Genomic DNA, 25,785 nt, shown 5'->3' on the forward strand with positions numbered 1-25,785 from the left:
ACTTTCCCATGGTAACTGAACTCTAATGTGGCCAGAGAACAGTTAACCAGGCAGCTGCTACTTGTGAGTGTAAGTAAGTCAGGTCTATGAATCACAGGAGTGAATTGTAAATTAAAGGATCTACTTATTGAAAAAAAAAAGTTACCTGTTTGGCCTTAAGACGTACCTTATGCCAACAAAGCATTTTTTATATCTTTGCAAAACTGATAAAGCAAACTTAGATGACAACACCTTTTCTGATGCTACTGCTGATTCAGATGAAAATTACTACGTAGAGAGATAAAAGAGTAATGCTATTTCTACTACACAATAATCAAGCTATCTTAGTGGATAAGATATATACAATTTTCAGTGGCATTATTCCAGATTTGTATCAGAATCTAACTAAATTACCATTTATATGAACAACATATCTGCACTGAGCCAGGCAGGCTTTTGTAATGGATGTACTAGATGACAGTCTAGGCAAACACCTGTCATGAACTTTTTCTTCTGAGAAATTCTTTAAACTGTCAGTAATACATCCTAAGCTTCTAGGCTGGTCAGTGGGACAAATGCCTATGGATGCTTTTGTGCCATGACACTGCCATGAGAGCTGCGCCATCTCAGCACTTGCTTGTAATATATGATGCAAATGATATGCTATAAGGCTACACAGCTTTAAAAAAGTTGGTTGGGGGGGCAGCAGGGTTGCTTATGAGAGGAAAGGGCAGCATGAGTGATGAACTAAAAACCCTCACACTGTTTTTTTTGTTAGTCAGGGATGGGAACAGTCAGTTATTCAAATACATAGATGCTGCCCATACTAGCTGATTCTAAGTGTTCTCTTGCACTTCTTTCTACCCTTCTTTCATTTGAGCTTGCTTCTTCTCCAAGAAAATTAATGGAGCATTATGTTTTTTGCTTTTTTTTTTTTTTTGCTTTTAAATAATAAATCATCTTCCCATGAGCGAAGATTATATTTAGGTAGATTTTTAAGAAATTGATTAGTACTGCAGGTAGGTTTTCTTTGCAAAATTATCCAGGGTAATCAACCACCATGCATTCCAGTTAATGTGCTGTTCAGTGGAGCCTCCTTGCCTATGTGCTCACAAGATTTCTAGGGACAGATCCAATCTCTCTTATTGCTGAAGGAAGCAGTGCTACTTGACCCTTAATTCCCTCCTTTCATAGGACACTAGCCTACCCTTCTGGGCACAGGGGGGAACTGTGGGAAGCAAAGGGTAGCTATCACGACTCAAATAATCCAGCCTGGTTTTGCACTGTAACACAGGCAGGATGCTGTCCTGAAGGAAGGCTGGTCCTAAGCTCTAACACATTGTCTTCTAACAAATTGACTGCATTGAAATATCACAAAGACTAGTGGGATAGTTTCATGTATGAATAGAAAAGAGGAAAAGACCAATCTCTGAAAGGATTATAGGACATACCCTTAGCAAAATACCAAAATCTTCATGTACTGAGAGTCTTTGGAGACATACCATCTTCTTCAGAGAGATGATGGAGTGTTTAACCCTTTCAAATTCAATGACAAAAAAGCATACCTTATATGACCCAAGTGTGTTTTATAGTCATTTTTTCCTTTGGTGAATTTGACTTGGGTTTACACTGGTGAAATCAATTTCAGAATCATTTCTAGATTTTGTTTTCTTTAAGAATAAATGTTAGAAAACAGATAAAGACCTTCTACACACACAACATAGACTTTGACTTAAAGTATATTGCATTTCCTTATCAGCAATGCAGCAGAAAGCAATATACAGAAGACAAGTGTGGTAAAACTCAGCAAGCCCAAAAGAAGTTTTGCATAATACTCAACACTTGATTTCTAATCACAACATGCCTTCAAATAACTGTCGTACTGTCTAGCATAGGAAATAAAAATGCAGCATTATGGCTGCAAAATTGGACTCTTAGTATGGATTACCAATGCTGGGTTTTCAAACAAAGAAAACCTCAGTAATCTTTGCCAGCTTTCAAACAAAATCAACAAAGTACACTGTTAATCACTACTCTGTTTTAACATCTCAAACCATGTAAATCTTAGTGTGTCCCTCAAGCACATGGAAATCAGTCAGAAACTTTACAGTTAGAGTAGAAGAGATTCAATCTCTTCTAGTTCACAGGAGCAAAAGTCTAACGGGCCATGGAACTTCACCAAAATGTGTAGTCATTTAAGTCTGTAAGGTGAATAAACTATGAAAAAGGAAAAGAATTGGAGAGTCTTCCTAATAATGCGTCTCTAATATTAATAGAAAGACCTATAGACACGTCCTCAATGCTTTGTGCTGGATATTGCCAGATCTTTTAAAAGTGCATTTGCCTGATAATAGTATATAGGATATTGTATAAAGGTCCCAGCTGGAGGGTTGTGTATTCATACCTTTTTTTTTAAATTCAAGTGACTGATGCCACTGCTCATAGCTTAGAGCAGACAGTTTTTAAGCAAGAATGTTCTATTCAGTTACAAAGTAGCAGCGAGCAGTACTAAATGCTATGGGTAGAAGGGATAATGGGCTACTTCTCTGTCCATTTTAACTGATAAATTTCAACTATCTTTGCAAAAATCAATTTAAACTGCCCTAGCTACAGGTATGAGAATGACATTTTTGTGGATATTATTCTCTGCATTTTTTATCAAATTTTTAATATGGGGTCATGTGGAAAACCAGTGAAGGGATGTAAAATACTCTGCTTCACTGATAACCTAGCACAGAGATTCTTTTAGAAAATATACATATACATTTCACTTGTAAAACTCATCATCAAGAGGACAAACAGAAACTGTGCCTTAGTCTTCTTTTCAGGACTTGGTTCAATTAGCATCTGGAACACAACAAAAACATTCGAGCCAAGGTGTCATCCTTCAGCATAGCTAACTGTATGTTTCACACTCTTGCTCTGGTTCCTTAAATTTGAAGAGTCATTTCTACTTCTACCATTTCACTGAATGAATTAATGAGTTAGCAAACTGCAGCCATCCTGTACAATGAGTTGAACTCAGAGGAACAGGCTACCCTACTACCTAAGCAAGCCCAAAATGGTACTTGCCTTGAAGAGTGGGGTTTTTTTTCTTTTGACATTTTAAATGATGAAGTTGTTAACTGGATAAATTGGAGATTGTTTCAATCCTTTGGATTGTACTTCATATTTAATTTGATCGGATGAAAAAAACTATACATGCAGGCATTTTTTTTTATCTCCTATGAAACATAAAAGTAATCCACTTTCAGATATAGTTCTAGTATTCCACCTGGAAACTTGCTTCTTTAATAATAATAAAAGAAATCCAGTTCTTATCACTGTGTACAAAATAATAACAAATTTTCCTGTTGAATCTTACACAATAATCCAGTTATTGTACAAGCAAGGTAACACTACTAATGCCTTTGCTTTTAAACTAAGTATATCCATGTGGTTTGACCACAAATGATGAAGGGAAATAATATTCCCTTGGGAGGTTATATAATATTTAATTTCATCGAACTTGGTGTTCCTTATTTTTCAAAGAATCTGAGAATTATACTTCCACACACAACAATTCACAGCAAAGCATAAGATTTATGAATCAGTGTCTGAAAATTTTCAAATTTATATCAGTATCTTTGTATACTTATAAACACATACATGTGTGCACAACTATAAGACCAAGAAAAACCAGCAACAAAATGACAGTGACACTGTAAAAATAGTGAACTTCTAAAATCAAGGACTCCCTATTGCTTTCTGCCTAACCATTAACTGCAGTAGCAGGGACATATCTCAATGCAAAATTCTTTGATATGATGGAAAGAGGGAAAAATCTTTTGAATGGTGGAGTTATTTAATGATTTTAGATTCTTGACCCCTTCCTTCATTTGTTATACCTGCTACTGATTTCAAACATTTCTTTAATGCTGGAGTGGAGTAGTTTCCAATTCATGTGGTATCATGAAAGTAAGTGGACATCATGAAATTAATCCATAGACACATTTATCTGTTATTTTTTAAAATGGAAGTGTATTTTCACAGGAAATCTCACACTATCAATCTCTTCTCTAGGTCATCCTCATGAACAAGAAACAATTCAGGTTTTTGTTGTTGCCGTTTCAGTTTTGCATGACAAAAATTCTTAGAAATGACCCTGAATCTCCATTGTCATTGTCCTTCACTGAATTTAGGCATCATACTTATTTGTGAGTTTTACAGTAGCTATGATACTCAAGGACTAAAATCCACACTGAGTTCCTCCTTTTCCAGTTCATTCGGAAATTTTCAGGGAAGAAAGAATATAAACTCCTTTTTTGTTTTTTTGCATGACATTTCACTAGAGAATGGTCTTCATTCCTACTGCAGTCTCATTAAGTTAAATACATCATGAATTCTCTTCCAACACCTTAGCTCTCCTAATATTATCATAGGCTTTATGAAATACATTTTTAATTTCTCAACTAACATCCATTTGTCACATCATAAAAAAAAACAGTATTTGCTACATTAGCCAATAATGACAACATTTTATCTTTAGGTTCTTTATTTAAAATCAATTTATATATCAGTTTATTTCAGCCATAAGAAACTGTTCTCTGATAAAATCTCACTATATTGGAATGGTAAGCTCTTAACTATATTTACTTAAGAAAATAACACAACTATACAACCCACAAATCATGATCATAATGAAAAATCTCTCTCTACTATGTAATGAAAAACAAAGTAATAAAAGTACATAACAAATCTAAAGGGAATTCAGGAAAAATACAGAAAAATAAAAGCTCCCTATGGGTTTTACCTTAATCCAAAATTCTTTACTGGAAATATAACATTAATAAATGGCTTTACACAAATAAATACATATTTGAATAGGTGAAAGTGTCTGAAACATGAACTCCTCCTGTTTCAAAATTTCAAACTATACAAAACATCAAAATAATGGGCTATATTGGCCAAAGGTTGGTTACAAGAGTCTTTATTTTGCAAACTATACAGAAACAGTAAAAAAGAAAATGCATTATATTTTTCAATATTACATAGGATAAACATTAAATTTAGTATTTAATGTGTAGAAATTAATTCAAATAATAAACTGATTTTCCTTTTAATTAACTGCAGGTGAAAATCAGGGAAACCAGTGATCCACTGTTGAAACTATACAACCTGTGGTATAACATTACATTACACAGGTCATTTCAATTTTATTGTGGGCAGAAAGCAATAGATATGATATGAACAAAGATGGTGGAGTCCCAAAATGTCTACACAATTAATTAACATGCTAACATAAATACAGTGATTAAAGTAATTTTCTCTACAGTCAAATCTTAAGTGCTACTCTACACAATAATCATAATCTAGTCCGCATGGTAATTACATAACAATAGGAAAAAAAGAATTAAAATAACCCATTATTTTCTTCATTCCAGCAGCAGTACCTATACTGGTATTAATTTGGTAATTGGGTGTGCTTAGCTATTGCCTAACATCCTATACTGGTATGCATGCTAAAACCTCTCTATTTCTATTTTGCAAGGCACCTTACGATATGATCTCTAAATTTCTGCACTGGTATCAGAAAACATGAATTAAGATAAGGATGCAAAACTATTTCCTGAATTAAGAAAATAAAAAAGTATAGTTAGTTATTTTTAAAACTATCTTGGGGCAAGTGCCAATACTCTGAAATACAGTCATGTATAAAGGTAATATATTTTTAAGCAAAGTTTTTTTCCCATGTAAAATATTTTATGCTAATCTGATTAGAGAGAGAGAGAGACAGAAACAACAAAGGGTGAAGTAATTAGGCTGCTTGAGCAAATAATGATAAAGCCTATACGAGCTTAACATGAAAGAAAAAGTGAAGGAAGGACAAGAAAACTTAGATTTACAGAATCAGTGCTTGTCCATGCTACTGCTTTTGAAAAATCCTTTCAATAACCTAGCCATTTCCTAATAAAAACATAACTACAAATGCAAACACAAAGGAGGATCTTGCATAATTTTTCCCTCCTGTTAATTTTTCTCCATACCTTTGGTTAATTAAAGGCTGTTGAGATGCTACTTGTGCACTGAAGTTTTTCTACTGTAATACATTTTTTATTTATTTTATGCACAATTTGCAAAGCCTGCAGGGCCTAAATCATTGACAGAGCTAAAGTTAAGTTACCGTATGTGTTTTGAAGAGCACACACAAAGTTCCAAATAAGGGCAAATATCCTTTTCCTGGAAGTTTTAAAAAGTCTGGTTGTCTTTATAGTATGTTTTGCACATTTATATTTTCAGTAGCACATCACACTTCTTTCTTCAGGCTGGACTTCTGATGTGTTTTCTTCATCGCAAAGGCATTTAAAAACTCAAGAGCACATAATATAATGATTCTTATTTAAACAAAAAAGTCTATGACTCCAGCTGCAATGTTTGTAATAATCATACAAAATATACATATTTGTTAGAACCCTTTTGATCTTGCAGAGCAAAGGGATTTTATGAGATGTCACTTTGTGAATTTTAGAAAGGTACAATTCATTAACCCCTAATATCATCAAATATATCCATCATGATCATCATCATCATCTACATCATCATCTCCTTCATCTTCATCATCGTCCTCAATTTCATCTTCATCATTCATTATTTCATCTTCATCATCTTCATCATCTGTCCATTCATGGAAATCGCCCGAGGCAAAATCACCTGAAGTCTCTAAATCAATGGCTAAAAAGATATGATAGTTATACAAAAGATACACAAAATACAGTATATATTTATAGTATAATATCTATGAGCATACAAAAGGCACGGAAAGTTTCAACTCAATTATTTATTTTACACTAAACACTGTGACACAAAAATAAAAAATAAACAATATCAATTATTTATTGTCCTAAAAGAAAACCACTTCAATAGGGACGAATTTCTCAAGATTAACAAAAGGAGATGAAATTTGTATAGATTTGTAGAACTATAATGAGTGCCAGGAACAACTGAAAGAGATTTACATCCAACATAGGGATCACAATAAGGACTAGTGATAATATACACTGTCCGTTGTTCAGTTCTTACATGTTATCTTGAACTATCTAGAACTGCCCATGCATCTAGAAAGGATCGTAGATTAGATGGATCCTAGGCCTGAGCTTGTATATCAAATACTGTGTTAAATTTACCTTTTGTTTCAGGCTATGTTGTTATGGCTGAAAAAAGAGATCTAAAGGTACAATGAGCAACACAAAACTCAAAAAAAAAAAAAGGAAAATATTTTATTGGCATTCTTTGATGTCTGTGACATCAAATAAAGGTGAAATAGAAATTCTTGGAAGAAGTTCCAGGGTGTTAGGAGGGAAAAATAATGGAAGGTTTAGTGCACTAGGAACTTTTGGCAACTCCTTTGTACCTAAACTGAAAAAAAAATGTCAAATTGAATTCACTACCATGTTGATTACCCAGAGGGATTTCATCAAGCATTTTTGGGCTTGTCTAACACTGCTCTAGAAAATTAATTTGCTCTAGCTTTACATACACTAAGCCAAACATATATGAAGTCTATTAATAACTGACACAGTGATAGGAGTAGCAAAAAATAATGAAATAATAAGAATAACAAATTACAATTTACTTCAAAAACCACCTAACTAGGTCCCACCTCTGTTTTTACTGAAGAAATTTGATTTGTAATCAAAGGGAATAACACCTCTAATCCAAACCCCACAGAGTGTTCTTGAACTTACCACATTCTGCCACACCATTTGTTCTGGATCCTGTTACTTCATTACCATATCTGTCAACACACCAACATTGCCCTACACTTCCATGGCACTGACTTGGCTTGTAATACCCATCTTCATCACATAAGGGAATGTACTGCCCTGTGATATATAAATATTGAATAACAATATTAATAACCACCTCTTGGCCAATGTAATAATTACAAGAGAAAATAGTTAACTTTTACTATTTCCTCATTCCAGACTTTCCACTGACTGGTTTATTTTCTATTACAAAATTCAGTTAAGCAGAATATATCAGATATAGGACAGAAAATAATAGATATTACTGTTGGACTGATTTCAAGTAATAAAATTGTTCTTTTAAGTTTTTCATTGATACATATTTGCTACATATTCCTTCATCCCTGAATGTCTCAGTCAACATCTTTGATTTCTGTAAGCTGGGGAAGAGGCACATAACTCACAACTCTAAATGAGATGTTCTATAATCAATGGAGTGCAAATAAGTTTGTCTGAATAATAAGGATCAGGCTTCCTAGACTAACGAACTACCTGCTGAAAGGCTCAGGAGCTATTTTTATTTAATGTATATTTTACAATCCATTTAGTGATCCACTAATATTTTATTACCTTACCACAGAAGACAACCACAGTGAAATACAATAACTATATCTACAATAAATGTAAAATAATGTATGTTAAACTTGTATTTTACATTCCAAATACCTAGGCAAATTAGGTTCTAAAGCCAAAAGGGCTCCACCCCTGCATAATGATGAACAATCCTTTGATGGTTTTCATTCAGAATGAATGGAGACTTTTTTAAAGAACCATAAAATGTAGATAAACCACAGTGCACAAAACATTAATCTGAAAACATTTTGAGGTGTATAGTTATAGTTAGAAATCATCCTTAGAAGAAATATAGTTTTGACTACCATGGGCCATGTCTTTTATTTTAGCTATTATACAGAGGCAAAGGGTAAAATGAAGATTTTATTTTTAAAAATCACAAAAAAGTAATACTGATACAGTATAGACTGTTTCACAATGAAGATTTCAATTACTTAAAGAATATTACAGTAAAGGATCAGCAGAGATACTAATTTAGGAGTGCCTTAGACTGTCCCCTCCATACCGGTAAAAATGTACATTCTATTAGGGTAATAAAACAGATGTAATATCTTTTGGTAGGTGAGGTAATAAAAAAAAGTTTAATAGCTTTCAAAAACTTCATAAATTTTGTTGCTGGAATTTACTGCGGTCTATCTTTGTTGGATTAATATTGATTTTATGTTGCTGTTTCACTAGGGTTATTTATGTAAGCAATAAAACCTTCAAAAGAATGATTTATGGCTCACCTAGGAGCTTCTTTCCTCCTTGCTGCTTCTGAATGTTGCTGAGTTCCGTTTGGCAAGGTGGGTCTAAAATGAAATAAAAAAGGTTAAACAGATTACACCATGAAAGCATATGATTAAGTTTTTATGGCTTGCTACATTCTAAGGTCATTCTAACTACTGGTCTTAAGAAACATACACATCCTATATTAGCAGTCATGTTTAAAGCTCTGAAAGAAAACAATTACTGCAGCTTGCTACAGCTCCAGAATTATGAATTGGAACAACACTATGGATTTGTGCAGAAGGCCATTCCCAGTTAACCCATTTCTAAGTGAACATCTACTCACTAGTCTGGAGGACTGAAGGATGTTAAACCAAAACAGTAACTATATGATTCCTGATTTTATCAGTCTACAGAAATTAGAGTGCTTCTGTGAAGCTTGTATTGATTAGAATTGGGATGGCTCTTTTAATTCTTTCCCGTTTGTCTTTGTTAGAATTCATGTTCAAGTTCTTTATTTAACATACTGTACTAATAAACAAGAATTTTCTGCACTGAAGTTTGCAAGATTGTAATTCTATCAACAATTTAAGACTGGATCCCAGGGGTACAAAGCCCCATGTTCAGCAAACTAAGCTGAAAACAGTGGCAAAAGTTTAGTTTGAAAGGAATAACATGAGAGAGATGGCTCTAAGAGGCATAATAGATATTAAATTTCAGTTTTACATTGTTCAGATGCATAGCTTGCTCTAATTTTCTATTCTCTCTAAAATGCACATCAGAGTATGCCCCATGTATAGGAAAGAAATAAGACATGAATGTGCATAGGTTACTGTTGAATAAGTGAGAGGGTCAAAGACAGCAAAGTACTAATTTTTGAACACTGATATATTAGACCATTAAGACAAAGGCATTTCCCACTCTGAATCAGCAATAGTGTCACTGAACTCATTCATATGTGTGTCCTTAGCTTATACCAGTCCCAGACAATATTCTGATAACATCTCATTAAAATCTCACATTCTGTGAATACTAATTGCATTTTTCACTTTAACAGACTTTGATTATATTTAGAGTATGTCTTTGCCAAGCCATTAACTCAAGGCTCTCTTCTGAAATACAGTGAAACTGCTTTTGTCCACGCACACTTCTGACGTAGTTTAAAGATCAGTAAGACCTAGCTAGCTTACTGATGACACACACACTTAGACCAGAACCCAGTTGCTTTACAGAGTAATTACAAAAATCACTCGAGTGGTACTAGTCCAAAGCAGCCTTCCCTGAATTCCTCTTAAAGGAAAACAAAGAGTTCCTGCAACTGAGTCAGCTGAGAAAGAATTCTGGACCCAGCAGAGAGAAGCACTGGATGCACAACAGAGTGCAGGAATGGAAAGAACATATTAACATGGAGGTGGCTTTCTTCTGGAAATGCTCAAACACTGGTGATAAATGCCTGTGGAGCAAAGATGCTCCTGATGACCATATAGCCTTTTGGTTGGCACAGCCTACATATACCCACAGGCCTTTTGTATTATTCATGATTATTTAACCGAATAAATAGAAACTGGAAGCCAATAGTAACCTCTCACTGAGAACAGGCTGTTAACTTCTCTTGGCCTTACATTTTAAATGCTATTTACATTTCTCCTTAGGAAGATATATTTAAAGAAGCTTATAAAGATTTAGAGTGAAACGGTCATCTGTTCAATCCTTGGCCTCAATTCTAGTGGGCCAAGTTTTCATGCTAAACATATAATTTCTTCTATAATAATCTTTTTTAGATTTAAGGCCTTAAAGTAGGTTTTACTTCTAAAATGCTGTTCATAGGAGTCTTAATGCCAGAACAAAATTTCAAGTGATGCCTTTCCAGATAATCAATCAAGCAATTTTATCTGTGTGCCCTTGAAAACCACTGAGACCTGGCATCATTGGGTGGGTTTTAGCTTTGCTAAATTTAGTTATTTAAGTACTTAGTCTTTGAGTATTTGCTGGAGTTATATAGTCTAATATGTCTTTGTTATAAGAAGTGCTTTAATGGTGAGCATGCTCATTATTATGCCAGATATATTCAGCACTTTGCAAAGGTAATGCTTCTGTTTTTCCTGATATTTAAAGATTTAAAGTCTTAATTGTACCTATTTAGTAATGTAATAGTTCACATTTTCCACACAGCTATATTTACAACATTCTGAGGATTAATTATTTCTCAGAACAAAGGTATTTCCAATTATTTTGCAATCTGTTTTGTAATATGGTCATTTATGCACACAAGCACCAGAGGCTAGAAGGATCTACCACAGAAGATGGTAAAAATACTGAATGAGAAGAACTTGTCTAACAGGAAAAAATACATGTATTCTGTTCAATGGAAAAACCCTAAATTAGAAACACAGAGTTGCATAAGTGAACACTAATATGTGGCAAAGTAAAAATGATGGACTATGTCTAAACAAAAACCTTCATTTGCAGCTATAAATCTTAGGTGGTATGATTAGAAAAAAGAATAGCACTAATCGAAGGGAAACAAGGCAGTATGAGAAAGTTACTTACCTAAAATTCTGCTTCTCAGAAGATAGGTCTTCAAGATTCACACTTAAGCTTTGCTTCTCAGGATAAAAGTGGCATAAAATACTTAACAATTAACAAGAAATCACTCTGGTGCTTAAAACTGTTGAAGAGAGTGGCAAGCTAGAACTTCAACCAGATTCATTTTCGTTCATAGCATATACTTTTCCTCCCTCCCTGAAATATAATGCTTCCCTCTTCACTTTCCAGTTAGTTTCTGAGTTTGGGAAGCTTTCTTATAGATTCTGAATTTATTTTAATACAAAAACAGTATTATTGGGCAACCTTTAGAAGTCTTGAACAAAGGAGACTTATCCTTTACAAAAATCACTGTGTAGTGGCTTCCTTTGAAATAGAAACAAATCTGACAACAGGAAAGTCCTCCTGATAATCTGAATACAAATAAAATACCTAATCATCTTCATCCTTAATCTGCTTCCACAAATGTGGCTAGAATTGTATTTCTAACAGTATCACTACATTGTTGTATGCAATTCATGAACTTAACACTAACCATTCACAGTTCTTCAGTGCTCAAGATGTATACTGGGGTACTGCAGGTAATGAATACAGGCCCTTGAGACACCTATATTCAGTAGTGTCAAGAGGTGCTGCTAAGCTATTACTACTAAGCTTTGAAATTTTCAGCGCATTAACAGAGCAATGGGTGTAAAACTGATACACTCAACGAAGAATTCCCAGGATTTTTAACAGAAATGCCTCAAGAAGCTGCTACCCACTAGTGAGCCTCCAGCTTTCACAGATTCTCCATCTTATTCAATCACAGAACAGTGACTTTCCATATCAAGTAGATAATATATGGCAGAGCCCCCCACTTCTGACATGCAGTCCATTGCAGATTAAGACTGCCATGTTGTGTCTTGCTTGTGCTTGGGATCATTTGTAATTGTTCTTGGACAACTGAAGTTTAAACTTTAGGGATTTGAAGCAGTCAATACTGCACTTAAATAAATCTTTCTGGGGACCTCAGTTATGTGTTAGGATGCATTCCACCTTTCTTCAGAACCATTTGTAAACATATTTAAGTGTCCTGCAATCTGAAAAGACTGATGTAATAAACATGAATCACAATCTTGATCATACTTCTGCAAGAGGGACTAGTTCTAAAGTCATAAAGTAATCTTCCATCCTTCACAGACAGAATAGCCTAAAAGAAAAATAATGGTATCAAGGCATCAAGAGATGTGCTGGACTAATAGACATATGTGGAAGGCTGCAGCAAAAAGATGCTTAGGTGCTAAGCCTCAATATTTCAAGAAAAATTGGGCACTTTCCCACTTACTTTTTAGCAGTGATGCAATAAGAACAAGGCTGTAATAATGAGAAGCACTGGCAGAAATAAATTTAGCCTTACTGAAAGGCCAACACTAGAAGTGCATCAGCATTAGATAAGCAATAAGTGTTAAGCTAGCACCAAAGAACTAAGAAAATGAGTTCTGAAGACAGACATTGAAGCACTTGAATGAATTGTAATTGAAAGTGGAGGGCAACAGGGACCAAAGCATAAAGAAAGACAGTAATGCACTGGGAAATGCAGATGCTGAAGTATTGCAGAAATACATAATATTGTCTTGGATATATCTCAGAAACAATAAATCACATTGAAAGTAGGACTGAGGCCAAGAAAATATGCAATAAGCACTGCTGAGAAGAGTTTAAACAACAGTCAATGTGGAACAGCTGTCAGAAGAAGATCCTTTACTGAGCAAAAAGCAACTGACTTGAGTATTCATAAGACAATGTTTATATTAACTAGAAGTTGTAAGTAATGTGTAGTAATGGGCCTAGTGTACAACAACTCATCACAACAGACCTGAAGCAGAAAGAAAGAATGATACTGCAAGTACTTGTCTGATCCTGACAGGCTTGAACTGAGAAGCTAAGATCAAAGAGCAAGAGGTCTTCCCAGATAATGACTTAAGCAAATACTAAAATAGCACAATGGAATTTCTATCCCAGTGTGATAAATGTTTTTGAGTCTATTTTGTATTCACTTTGAAAATGGTCAATCAATAGCAGTGCTGTAAAACTTCCCAGAAAACATCTGCTGTGCTCAATGAACAAAAAGAGCTCTCTCCGTGACCCAAAGTTTCTGTTAATATCAATTTACTTTGGTAAACATCAGAAAGAAACCAATAAGCTTCTCTACCTAGCCATTTCCTTGCTATTTATAGCACAGGTCTAGTTAAAGACCTTATTTAGATTATTCAGTCCAGTAAAACACAAACGAACATGAATATATTACAAAATTTAGCTTAATGCTGCAAATCACAAATAAAGAATTCTGTGGGTTACTCATACTCTAGGGAGTTAGGACTTACACATCAGGTTTTTTTTTTCTCCTTACATCTTTATAAAAAGTAGGAGAAGATAGATTTTGTTGACAGTCTTAATTTGGAGGGATGGAACGCATGTTTAATGCACAAGGATTGCCAAAACTCAGATTTCACCTCATTTGCAGTGTTGAGGATACATCGTCTTCACCATACAGCCAGACACGTAGCTGGTATCAGTAACAATCTAATCTGTTTGAAATCAGCACCTTATCATAACACCATGGGCAGGAAAGAAGGAAAAATAGAAAAAAGGGAAGAAAAGCTTGATAATGCTGGATTGTGCAAGGGTGCCACCAGTAGTCTGATCACAGTTTTTTAGCCATTAGGGTACCATTAGTATGACTCAGTAGTATTTAGATCAGTCCTTTATGATACCTTCCTTGATTTGTAGCAGTACCCTGAGCAGATATTTTAGACAAATAGCATTTATAGGCTATAGAATGCAAAACAACTTGAAACTAATTTATGGAAGGGCTTTCTTAATGTCCTGATTATGCTGTACACACATTATATGAAATTGGTAAGACAGCCAACTGGTATAAGAACCTTGGTCCATATTAAGCAACATTTTATGTGCTGTACTTTCTCTGACAATTGAAAAGAATTAAAGCTGCCCTCCAAAGGCCCAGAGTATTTATACACCAACCTGAAATCATTGTGTATTTTTTTAAAAAAGAGAACCAAACAAAACACATTATGTTCTTTACTTTAAGAATAGCTTTGCTTCTCAGATGGGTGATGCTTCATATTTTAGTTTTGGTAGCAGTACACTGCTTATAAAAATGAAAGCCAGAAGATTGTTCTGTAACAAAAAAACCAAGGTGTTTTGAAAGATGAAATGTTAACTTTCCAACTGGGAAAATCGTCAAATCAGAGAGGACAGTTAGTTAGTATGCATCTACAGAAGTACACCTTTATTCTTATCCAGATTTACAACTGGCAGGTGTGGCACAGTAAGAATCTTTACTTCTACAGAAGTCAGAATCAAACTATAGATGCTGAGTGTTAACGGGAATTTATCATGACAGTTTTAAAGGCACAAGTGAGATTTAAAAGATGAGATTAAAATTTTCAAAGGTTGATGTGCAATCTTTTCACCGAGTTGGTCTTACCTCTTCTACTGACTATCAGCAAGAATTTGGGGCTTAGTTTTTGAAAATGTCCCTCATGTCAATAAGAAAAATGAATGGACATTTCTGTCCAGTTTCAGTGAATAACTAATGAGTAAAGTTTTTAATTCACTACAATTAGTTTGATTATATAATTTGTGATGACTTGCCTAAATCTAAAATTATTATATGATCCTCAGAAAAAAAATGCTTATAGGTTGTGTTTATTTCCTTAACCAAATCACATCAGGATGTTAACAAGAGATTCATCTAGCTATTAAAAATCAATTGGTCCAAATGACTGAAAATAACTTTATGCATAATGTTCATTCAGTTATTTTATAGGCTCACAAAATAGAACATTAAGATGCCCTCGTAGAAATCAAGTTTATTTTATAATGTGGGTGAAGTAGATAGGAAAAGAATTAATGTAAGTCATTTTGTTCTTTTATTTTGGTCTCTTTTTTTCTGCATACTTAGTGGAAGTTAGCATGAGAAACAATATCCCCGTGAAAGCATTAGCTGCTGTTTTACACTTTATTTAGCATCCTTTAATTTCTAGTAAGCTTTTCCATTGAGCTTGTTTTTTTACTTCTTTTTAGGTATTCACAATTGATCTAAAACCTTAAAACAAATTCACAGTACAGCATTTAAGAGCTTGTAGTTCACTGTAATCTTTTAAACATGTTCAGAAAAGATAAAATACTACAGAAAGGTCAATCATCTACATGTGCTGGTTGTTTTCATCTTTTACCTTGCTGTCTTTGGAAGCAGTAGCACCACTCATTGTTAGATATCAAACTGTCCTTGTATGTGTCACAAGAATTGAAGAAGGCCTTGGTGCACGGTTCATTCTTGTCAAGGTAAATGCTTCCAAGCTCCGACTGGTCCAACAACAGGTCATAGTTCGTATCAAGCCTGTTAAACATCCAGCCAAGGGAGTCTTTGCAAATTGGCAAAATGCTGGTATCAAATCCTAAGAGGCAAAAAACCCCCAAATAATCAGATAACAGGAAAGATACAGCAGGTGCCAAGCTCAGCCTTGAGAAAAGAACACTGCATCATGGAAACTGCTCCAGTGGTACACAGATACAGTACTAAAGCATTGTATGCTATTAAAATACTGTGTATAAATTATATGTCAACTTTAATTAAAAAAAACATTAAATTCATCTGCTAAAAAAATTAATCCCACCACCAGTCTCAAAGCATTTAGAAATACGAGCTTTCTTGTCAAACATTATACCTATACTTGTCAAGCATTATACCTATAGCACACACATTATGTAGAGTAATAAATGATCTATGGTGATTTCCAAGAAAATGATTCTCTTGAGGTATTTTAGTCTTACCATAAATCAGGAGAGTGAAGCTTAAGTAGTTTGCAATGTTTACAGAACTAAGAAAAGGTATAAATTCCATGTAACTCATTGGAGTCCATATGTTTATGGACTCCTATTATGTGCATTCAATTTTGTGAAAAAGGATCATACTCAGTCCTAGCAATGCTTTGAAAGTTATGACATTTTATCTTTGTCTGTTGTGCTCTACATCTTGGAGAAGGCCGTCAAAAAGATGACTGCTAGGAGCAGTCTGCTGCCAGTATCAGAGCTGTTCTTACAGTTTGCATCTTCCTAAATTTTTCCGTGGAAAGAGGGCCACCAGGAACACACTGAGCTAATTATTCCTGTAGCCAGAGCTCAGAGCTCACATCTGTTTTTCCTGCACCAGCCGCAAAGAACATGTAGACTTGCAGGTGGACATGTATGGGAAATCCAGAAACTGCCAGGCCTCTTCCATCTGTAGAAGACACGAGCTGTGTTCAAGATGCACACACGTTTTTTCCCTGTTCACGCGTCACGGGTCCTGCCATAGAATAGGGATTTTATGAATGCCCCAAGCTATGCATCATTCACGAGTCATTATTTGCAAGCATCATAGCATGTAATACTTATTCCAGCACTGAAACAGACATGAGTGACTTGATAGATTACATCAGTCAAAAATTCTTGGGATTTGTAAGATTTTATAATATTATAAAAAATTGCAATTTCCTTGATATTAATGCTGATAAATCACATATGGTTTATGTTGCATGTGGCCAGGCAGTTGAGTATACATCTTATTACAGAACAAGAATTAGTGCTTACCATTCTCCTAATAGCTTTTAAGCTAAAACTGAAGCAATGAAAAAAGGAGACTGGTGACTCTACCTATGGCATCAGAAAAGTTGACATGAGAGCTCAGATTAGCACACAGGAATTCCTAGCTTCTACTACTCTCTTAGTTCCTTATTTAAAAACAATAAAAGAAATCTGAAAAGGGTTACTACACTTTTAAAACAGGCCAAATTGTATACCTCAATAATCAGATTTAGAAATCAGTAGATTTCCCTTTAGATATGTGGAAACATCCAGGCTATTAATGTAGAACAACCATTTAGGAAAGGAAATGAAGAAAACCAATATCGAAAAACTCCCTGTGGAATTCAGACAGGCAGACAACCACGTAGCCACATAAACCAAAGATTGTCTGGGAGACTCCCAGATAAGTACAGAAAGTTGTATATCTTTGTCCTGCAAACCCTTCATTTATATTGTACATGTTCAAATAAACACATATTAAAATAAATAAGTTCTATTTGCTTCATATAAAATTCAGTTTATGTCCTTGCAGCATGTATGTGTTTCTCAGGATCTGATCTTTGTGTAACGAATGAAATATATACAATATTGTTCTAAAGGCTGACTTAGGAAAATGAATAAGCTATAGCAGGAAAAGGAAAAGGATGCTGCATATGACATTCCCATTGTGGGCTTTCAAGCCAATTTTTACTAGGTTATTTTTTATTTAGTTTTCTTTACAAAATCACAGATGTAATTTCTCTAAACACCATCACTAGAAGCTCTGTTTTAGTGTAAAGAAATCATTTTACTTTTGCATCTCTGTACATCATTCAAGACAATTATCACTGTTAGTAGTACAATTTTTAGGTCTTCTAGTAACATACTTCTCTGCACCCACATATATCCAGTGGATTGTTTGGGTTTCTGCTGATAGATCGGAACAAATACAGAATTTACATGTTGGTGATGCATGAGAAAGAGAGTTTACTTTTTTCCTCCAGAAGGGCAACATAGAAACAGCAAAAATAGAAAAATACGTTGCTTCTGAACACAGGTCAGTCCAGGCCTAATGAATAACACCATCACAGGTTTACATATGCACTTTGATATTAGGGACAATACTTATGAGAAATGGAGACAAGTTATTTTTTTTTCCCAAGACAATACCTAATTAAATTGTGAAACTTATTGCTAGAGCATATTTTGAAGTTAAAAAAATTGAAAAGTAATTATAAAAATTCTTGGAAGTCAATTAAAGACTATTAAGTATCATGAAATAGGCACAGTCTCCATCTCAAGAATTCCTAAATTAGACTACGACTTTTGCTTAAGTTAATCAGGCCAGTCTCACTTTTTCTTGCTCCCTGTTGATTTATTTCATTATTTCTGTTTGACAGAAAAAAGAAAAGAAGCCCTTTGGTAAAGATGATCTTTTTGATGTGTTTAACACAATGCAAAAATCCAGGCAAACATTCAACCAAAGAACCCTCTCTTCCTTCCTCTCCAGGCCCCACTAAAACACCAAGACAAAACAACTTTTTTATCTGTGGATTAGACAGAGTAGAGAGAGACAGGACTAGACTGAATGAATAAGGATATATTAGCAAATGTGTTATTCACAATTATTTGTAAAAAAAATCAGAATTATTTAACAAATGTTTCCTATTTGAAAAATTTTGGAAGGTACTTTCATCTTAAAACATTGTGTCCAAGGATGCATGTTCAGTATAACATTATTTACCTCTAAGGCTCTGTTCCTGAAGGCCTCTTAACACATCCCAGATACTTCTCTTTTCTCTGCTAGTCCTGCTTTCAGCTAGAGATCCTCCTCAAGACCTTGGATTCAGAAAGGGCTGGATGTGAAACATACTGTGTCCTATTCCTGCCTTTTGTGTACCTGCGTGAAGGGAGGAATTATTCATGTGCTCACAAAATTGTTCTGAATTTGGCATTCTGGCAGGCTCACCAAACTGTAAGACAAGTTGCAGAAAAAGAGCAACCATGAGGAGATGATAGAGCTTTTTCTGAGTAAGTTGTCAGCTAGAAGGGAAGATAAGATAAAAGCCACTTAAACATGCATTCAGGGGTGGACCTTGTGGGCCAAAGTAGATTATTGTACAAAAAAGTACATCAGTGTGTGGAGTTTTAAATGGGTGTTTATTGAAAGAAGAATCACTTTCCAGCATGGGACAATATTTTTAAATTAGTATTTGTGGTCCCTATTGGAAAGACTCACATTTTAATTATTAAGTACTTTATATTTTAGGATACTGTAAGTGTTACATATTTAATAAAGCTCTCCTACGTAACAGAAAAAAGAAATCGTGCTTACTTCATTTCTCTCAGTCAGTTTCCAATTTTGCTCTAAAAAGAAAGAAATTTATCTGAAGTACAGTGAAAGACCAGGGAACATTTCAAAGGCCTCATGCTCTACTAAATGACAGTTGGAATGATACTATATGTCTGTTGAAGATTTTTTTCCTGATTTTTCCTTGATTGCCTTAGCTAGCATTAGCTTGTGAATTGATCTCATCCTCTATTCCCATTCCTCGAAATTTTCTCACTTCTTTCTATGTAGATCTTAGATTTAAAACAAGTGTGTCTAATAGCGATGTCCCACTGGATTTTCATCTATTAAGTTTGTCATAATTATGGACAGAGCCTGAAATGAAAACATTTGCACTGGAAACAGCAAAATAATTACAGAACTGATAATTTTATTAATTAGTATGAAGACAGGTAAGCACCAGAAAAATGCCATTATGTTCTAATATATTCTATAAATTTACTTAAAATTATAACATAACTATAGCGTAATATTTAAATATACAATTTGAATCTGATGTTTATGATGATATGCACATCCTAGTAAACAGTCATATACCATAGCTGACATGTCAGAATTAAAAACCTACTTTAAAAGAAAAAAATTCATATAATAAGCTTCTTGTATTAGTTCTAAGCCTGAAAAATAAAGTTTACTTTCGTTAAAGCTGTCTTAAAATATCTATTAAATGGAATCATACACTGGGAAAATCCCTGTGGTTTATGGGGTCTAGCTTTCTACTAAATAATTTTGTCAGGTAATCATTTCAAAAAGTGATCATGCTTTACCTTAAAAGTAGGGGTTTTTTTTTCTTCTGAATATGCTTCTGAAGGTTTTTTTTTTTTTTTACTATTTACAGGCCAAATATCTTTCTTTTTGTTCTTACTGTTTTTTAGTTCTTTCTCCACTGTGGCATTTACAATTATAGTGTTACAAACAGAGAAAGATACATCTCTTAGTGTTCATTTTGTGAAGCAAACCAAGCCACACTCTTCAGGGCTATCAGTTACTGCAGTGTAGTGTAGAACTGTTTGAGATATAGGGCAAATATTAGTTTAGATGAAATAGATAAAAAAGCTAAAATACTTCAGAGGTAAGCCAGGCACATGTGGACAGAGACACGTGACAGAATGGCACTGTTTAATCTAAAATGGAGCTGCCCACTTACTCCCGAACAGCTAAACCACAGAAAGGTCATTACCTGAGTTCCACGTTCACAGTATAAACCCATAACAAATTATTGTGCTAAGGTCAAATTCTTGGTTCAGTCTTTAAGACCCTTTAAGTAATTGACCAAACTTATGCTAAGATTACCCAAGAAGTGCCCTCTCTCTGCAATGACTTTCTTCCTGTACTATTATATTGAAAAATAATACAGCTGTTGCTCTTCAAGGTGACATACCTGAGAAAAAGAGTCAGCAAAGCAGTTAAGCACATACCTAGAGTTAAACATTTGCTGACATGCTTTGGCACATTAGGTACAACCATCTCCAGGTGACCCAGAACTGAGAAATTAATTGCATCAAATCACAGACCGCGTATTTTATCACTTTGAGAGCCAAATGGAATGCTGATCTTGCACAGTTTTCACAATAGTGACACATACAAGAAAAAGCAGAAAGTGAAGGAGAAAAATTAGCATACTAATATGTAATAATTTATTCTTCTTCTTGGTAATTACTAGGATATTACACTGAGCAGAGCAAAATTGTTGCTTAGATATCTAAATTAGAGGGAAGAAGATTTTTTTTCTCTCATTTTAACTGCTTATTTGAAATGTTTCCATATATTATATTAAAATGGGCTTTTATGCAGCTATGTCTGATCATTGTCTAAAACTAGTGAAAGTGAACAAGAGAAGGATTTAGGGTTTAGCTGAATTTCACTCAGTGCATACACTGCAAGACAAGTTGATTTAGAAAAATGTGAAGTGCTAGGCTCTTTTGGATAAGCTCCTTTCCTCAACCAAAACAATCCCAAAGGGAAATATTGCTGAGAAATATACCCCTCATCCATGGCTTACACACTAGCATTCAAAATATTACAACAAAAGGAGCCAACAGAAATGTTCCTGTATTTCTGGCTATTTCTCAGGGGATAATTTTGAATCTTAGTAAATATAATCTGCTTTTCAAGGTAAAACTATTGTTTGCCCAGTTATTAAGCTTGTAAGTAATAAATCCTTGTGTACATTGGGGAAGATGATAGCTTTTGTCACTGTTTATGTGGAAATCAAACCAGCATTTTGGCTCACATATTGCATTATACAAAAGTTGCTTATTTAATATGCCACGAGAAGTAAAGTTGCATGATTCCTTCTGGTAGGAGTTCACAATAAAAAGACAGTGACAAATCATACAAGTGAATAAACACACATGCAAAATTAACAGTTATTTTAGCAGTGAGGATTTACATCACTAATGAGAAAATGATGCCTGCTATTAGAATATAAACTACTTAACTGTAAGACAACTGTAAGCCTTTTCACTGGGAAAAAGTCTAAACTAAATAATGCTGATAGTGAGAAAAATTAAAACAAAGTACTAATAACACTTGGAAATGGTTAGTCTGCTAGAGTGCAGACACCTAGACCATGGTCTTTACTTGTTCAGCAGCAAGTGCCATAGCAGGAAGGTTTCAGCTTGTGACAGATCTGTTGAATATTCTGGTTATCAGATAACTTTTAACTAACAGCATGTCACAGCTGAGGCCTGCAGTGAACAAGCCGGGAACAAGTTTCCCTTCCTAAAGTAGTTTTACCAGGACAGGCTTGAGGAGGACAGACTGAAGTAAATGGAGGACTAAGCAGCTATGAATGCTTTCTGTCATATTTGCTGTTTGCAAAAGTGTTGATCTTGTTCAGACTCTTCTGGCCCAAGAAAGAGAGAGCATTAGGCAGAACGTTCTTGTCTAAAACTGTAACATATTCCTACTCCCTGTGATTACCCAGATAGGAGCAGAGCCAGGATTAGTGCAAGACTTGGGGAAGGAATTTAAGGTCTTAGAATAAAACCTTCAAGTAACTGATTCTCATTTTATATCAAAAGGTGCATGGGAATGAAATGAAGCACAGCTGCAAGGTCTTAAACATTTGTGGAAGCTTGCATCTTGAAATCTTTCCTTTTCTAGCAACATTTTTAGAGAATTTTATACAGAAAAAATATTCAGGATGAAGACTATTGCTGAAGGCTATTGTTTACCAGTTTGCCAATAGATTGACAGCAGGGATGAAATGTATTCTAAGGGACAACAGATTGTGTGGTCACTTTATTAATAGGAGTGATTGCTAACATAAAGGAAAAGGTATCTGAAGAGAGAGAAATAAAATAAGGGGACTGCTACAATAAACATCTATATATGTTTCATCCTGTACAAGGATAATTCGGTACAAAAGATTTAGTCAAAACACACTTCAACCAACAACACTGAGTTTGCTTATTCAAATTTTTATTTATTCAAATTCTTAATTTGAAGTAAAGACAGATTTATTTAAAATTCCTGCTCAGAAGTATTTCTGAGCTGGATTTCTTCTTCTAGGCTCTTGCTTTGAGGCCACTTGGGCTTACGCTAACCTGACACATGCAGAAGGTCTTTAGAACAATCTTTTCCTTCTAGGAAACTTTATTTCAATTCAAGTAGTATAGTACAGCTTGCCAGCCTGTACAGCTTTGCCATACAGGCTACTGGATTTTTTCTGAGATAAGTTCTCAGAAAGTAGTCAAATTCTCAGGTAGTCAGAATTTTTAAGAAATCAAAAATGATGCTTATAAACACGAATTCTTTTCATTTCTGATAACTATAAAATGACTGCATGAGAGGGTATGAAGAGGAGTAAGCAAAGGCCTTTCTCCAGTTCTCTGTCTGTCCATTGGGGTTCCCTTCCACAAGGAGGACCAGAGAAATTTAATTTATTTCTGTATAATGTCAGCTGTGTCTCTGCTTAGATAAGGAACTTAGGAGAGTCAAAAAAATGAAGTGAAAACCTCCAAGAAAATATCTGAAATTATTCAATTTCTTTACACTTTTCCAAACAAAAATGGTCTTTTCTTGCTCCAAATTTGTGAGGGTATTTTGGCAATTCCAATGTAATATCTTACCTAGGTATATGGCTTATCTAGACAAGCTAATTATAAGTGATTTTCTTTCAGACTTCTTCCATTTTTCTATTATTTTCAAAATTATTAGTATATTAGAATCTAAGTAATCATATTCTTCCCAGGCCATAAGAAGATTCTCCATTATCTTTGGCCTCTGGTCCTTCATTGTCTAACATGACAAGGTGCACAAGAAATATTCCTCAGAAACAGACTGCCAGTTAGCAGAAATGTTTGTGGGATTGTGGTATTTTCTGTGCTCTGCATTTGATGCATTAACTTCCTTTATTAATACATAAATTCATTCTATAATTAATACAAAAAAATACATAAATAGAGAAAATATTTTAAAATTATTTGAATAGATAGATACAATTTCACTTAAGTTTTCAATGCCTTAGTTCCCCATCTGCACGGGAATAATAATGGGGGTAGGGAACACTCTTCTTTCCCATTTGTGTCATCTAATTAGACTAGGTTGCTTGAGGACAAGATTGAAGTGTTTATATAGCATTGACAATAATGGTCCTTCTAAATATATACAATCTGTATACATCTGGATGCAAAAGGGATTTTGGAAATTAAATCCTGTTAATTATTAGAAATATTCTAGTCTTTATTACAAGCTAGGTGTCTTACATTTTCAACTTGATATCAGCATATTGATGGTTATAGCAGCATATTAACCTAAACACTCTTTTTTTGGTGTTTAGGAATAGTATTCATGATTGTAACCATCAATGTGGATTATTTAACAGCTGTAACCACTCTGAAAAGCACCAGCAAGGCATTATGAACCTGTACTAGATCTGCTTTGGTCAGAAGGTCAGAAATGCCCAAGACTTTTAATAAATCCTGTCCCAAATGCCACCAGAGACTGAAATATGGAAAATTCTAAATGCAAATAGAAAATCAGAAAGAATATCACAAATTGCTTTTAAATGCAGATTTTTATATATACATACATACATACATATATATATAAGTAAGGAAGGAACTTTATGACCGGAAAAAAGACAGCCTGGGGGGAAAGGGTGCCAAAACAGATTTTTAATTCTCCAAGGGTACTGAACAGCTCCAGGGATCTTGCAGAATAATAAGGACTCTGAAGGGGGAAACTGCATTCAGGTTGCTTTTTTGTGGTAGCTGTTGTTCTGTACAGACCTCTAGGTCTCATGTACAACTTATAAGGTCTCTACACATGATTAAGTTCTTTGCAAGATTTATTTCTAGATTTAGCTGTCATACATCCCCCAAATAGTGGCTGGACTTTGTTTAATCCTGGTATAATTAAAAATTAATGTGTCTGATGTTTTGGACCTACAAGGACTTTGGAGACTGACTTTTGAGGGACTTGATTAGGGATACTACGCAGGAATTTAACTCTTGAAGAATAGCAGCTTTAAGAATTTCCTAATGGTATCAGAAAGGACATTACCATGTTGAATAAATATCATTCCTTTTGTTTCTTTGTGTGTTTATAGGGACATGAGGACCAAATATTTTATTTTTCTTCTAAACTACAGACATGTTTATTTCTCATAAGGTGTAATATTTTTTGTTGCCTCAAAATGAGCAACTTGAAGTACAGAAATGTACATACCAGAAAAAATAGTTGCGTTAAAAATAAATATATATTTAAATAATTTTTGCATCCTCAAATCCACAAATGAAAGAAACAATTTCTTATAACATCAAAAAGAAATAAAAATCACTGGTTTTAAAAAACATGAAAGAAAATTATTATGAGGCAGTTCTCAAATGTCAAACTGTAAAATATCTAGTATCAAAATTTTCTAATTGGATAGAACAATAAGGTGAAAAAGCAACATATACAACCATGTTTACAATTCTGCAAAGAACACTAAATGTAATGTTTTTAGGATGCTTTAAAATGTAAAATTAGTCTATTCATACAAACATATATTTGCATTACCTTGTTTGTAGAAAGAAATTACTACTCAATATTCAATCACTTTCTGTCTACAGAAGGACTGCATTTTTGCAGTGGCCTCTCAAATTAATTCAATCTAGTAAAAAATGGCCAGAATAAATAAGATCCTTTGCATTTGAAAGCAATTTGATCAAAATTAGATGTCTACAATTTGAGTAACTTACCATACTACCAACAAAACAAATTCTAAAGGGTCACTGTTCAAAAATT

At 34.3% G+C, this 25,785-nt stretch overlaps 1 protein-coding gene across 2 annotated transcripts in view; it reads right to left on the reverse strand.

Moving 5' to 3' along the window:
* Positions 1-4,495: 4,495 nt before the first annotated feature.
* Positions 4,496-25,785, reverse strand: part of SPOCK3 (SPARC (osteonectin), cwcv and kazal like domains proteoglycan 3) — a 243,138-nt gene continuing 221,848 nt past the window's right edge. Inside the window, exons 8-11 of one of the 2 annotated variants that reach the window (XM_067297889.1) lie at positions 15,830-16,051; positions 9,065-9,127; positions 7,704-7,841; positions 4,496-6,690 (exon numbers count right to left, since the gene is read on the reverse strand). In XM_067297889.1, coding sequence (XP_067153990.1) covers positions 6,518-6,690; positions 7,704-7,841; positions 9,065-9,127; positions 15,830-16,051 — 596 coding nt within the window. In that variant the 3' untranslated portion in view covers positions 4,496-6,517. The remainder of the gene's footprint in view (positions 6,691-7,703; positions 7,842-9,064; positions 9,128-15,829; positions 16,052-25,785) is intronic. The other variant, XM_067297890.1, reaches the window with a different exon arrangement.

This window comes from Apteryx mantelli, chromosome 5 (assembly GCF_036417845.1).
Source record: "Apteryx mantelli isolate bAptMan1 chromosome 5, bAptMan1.hap1, whole genome shotgun sequence".
Classification (NCBI taxonomy): Eukaryota; Metazoa; Chordata; class Aves; order Apterygiformes; family Apterygidae; genus Apteryx; species Apteryx mantelli.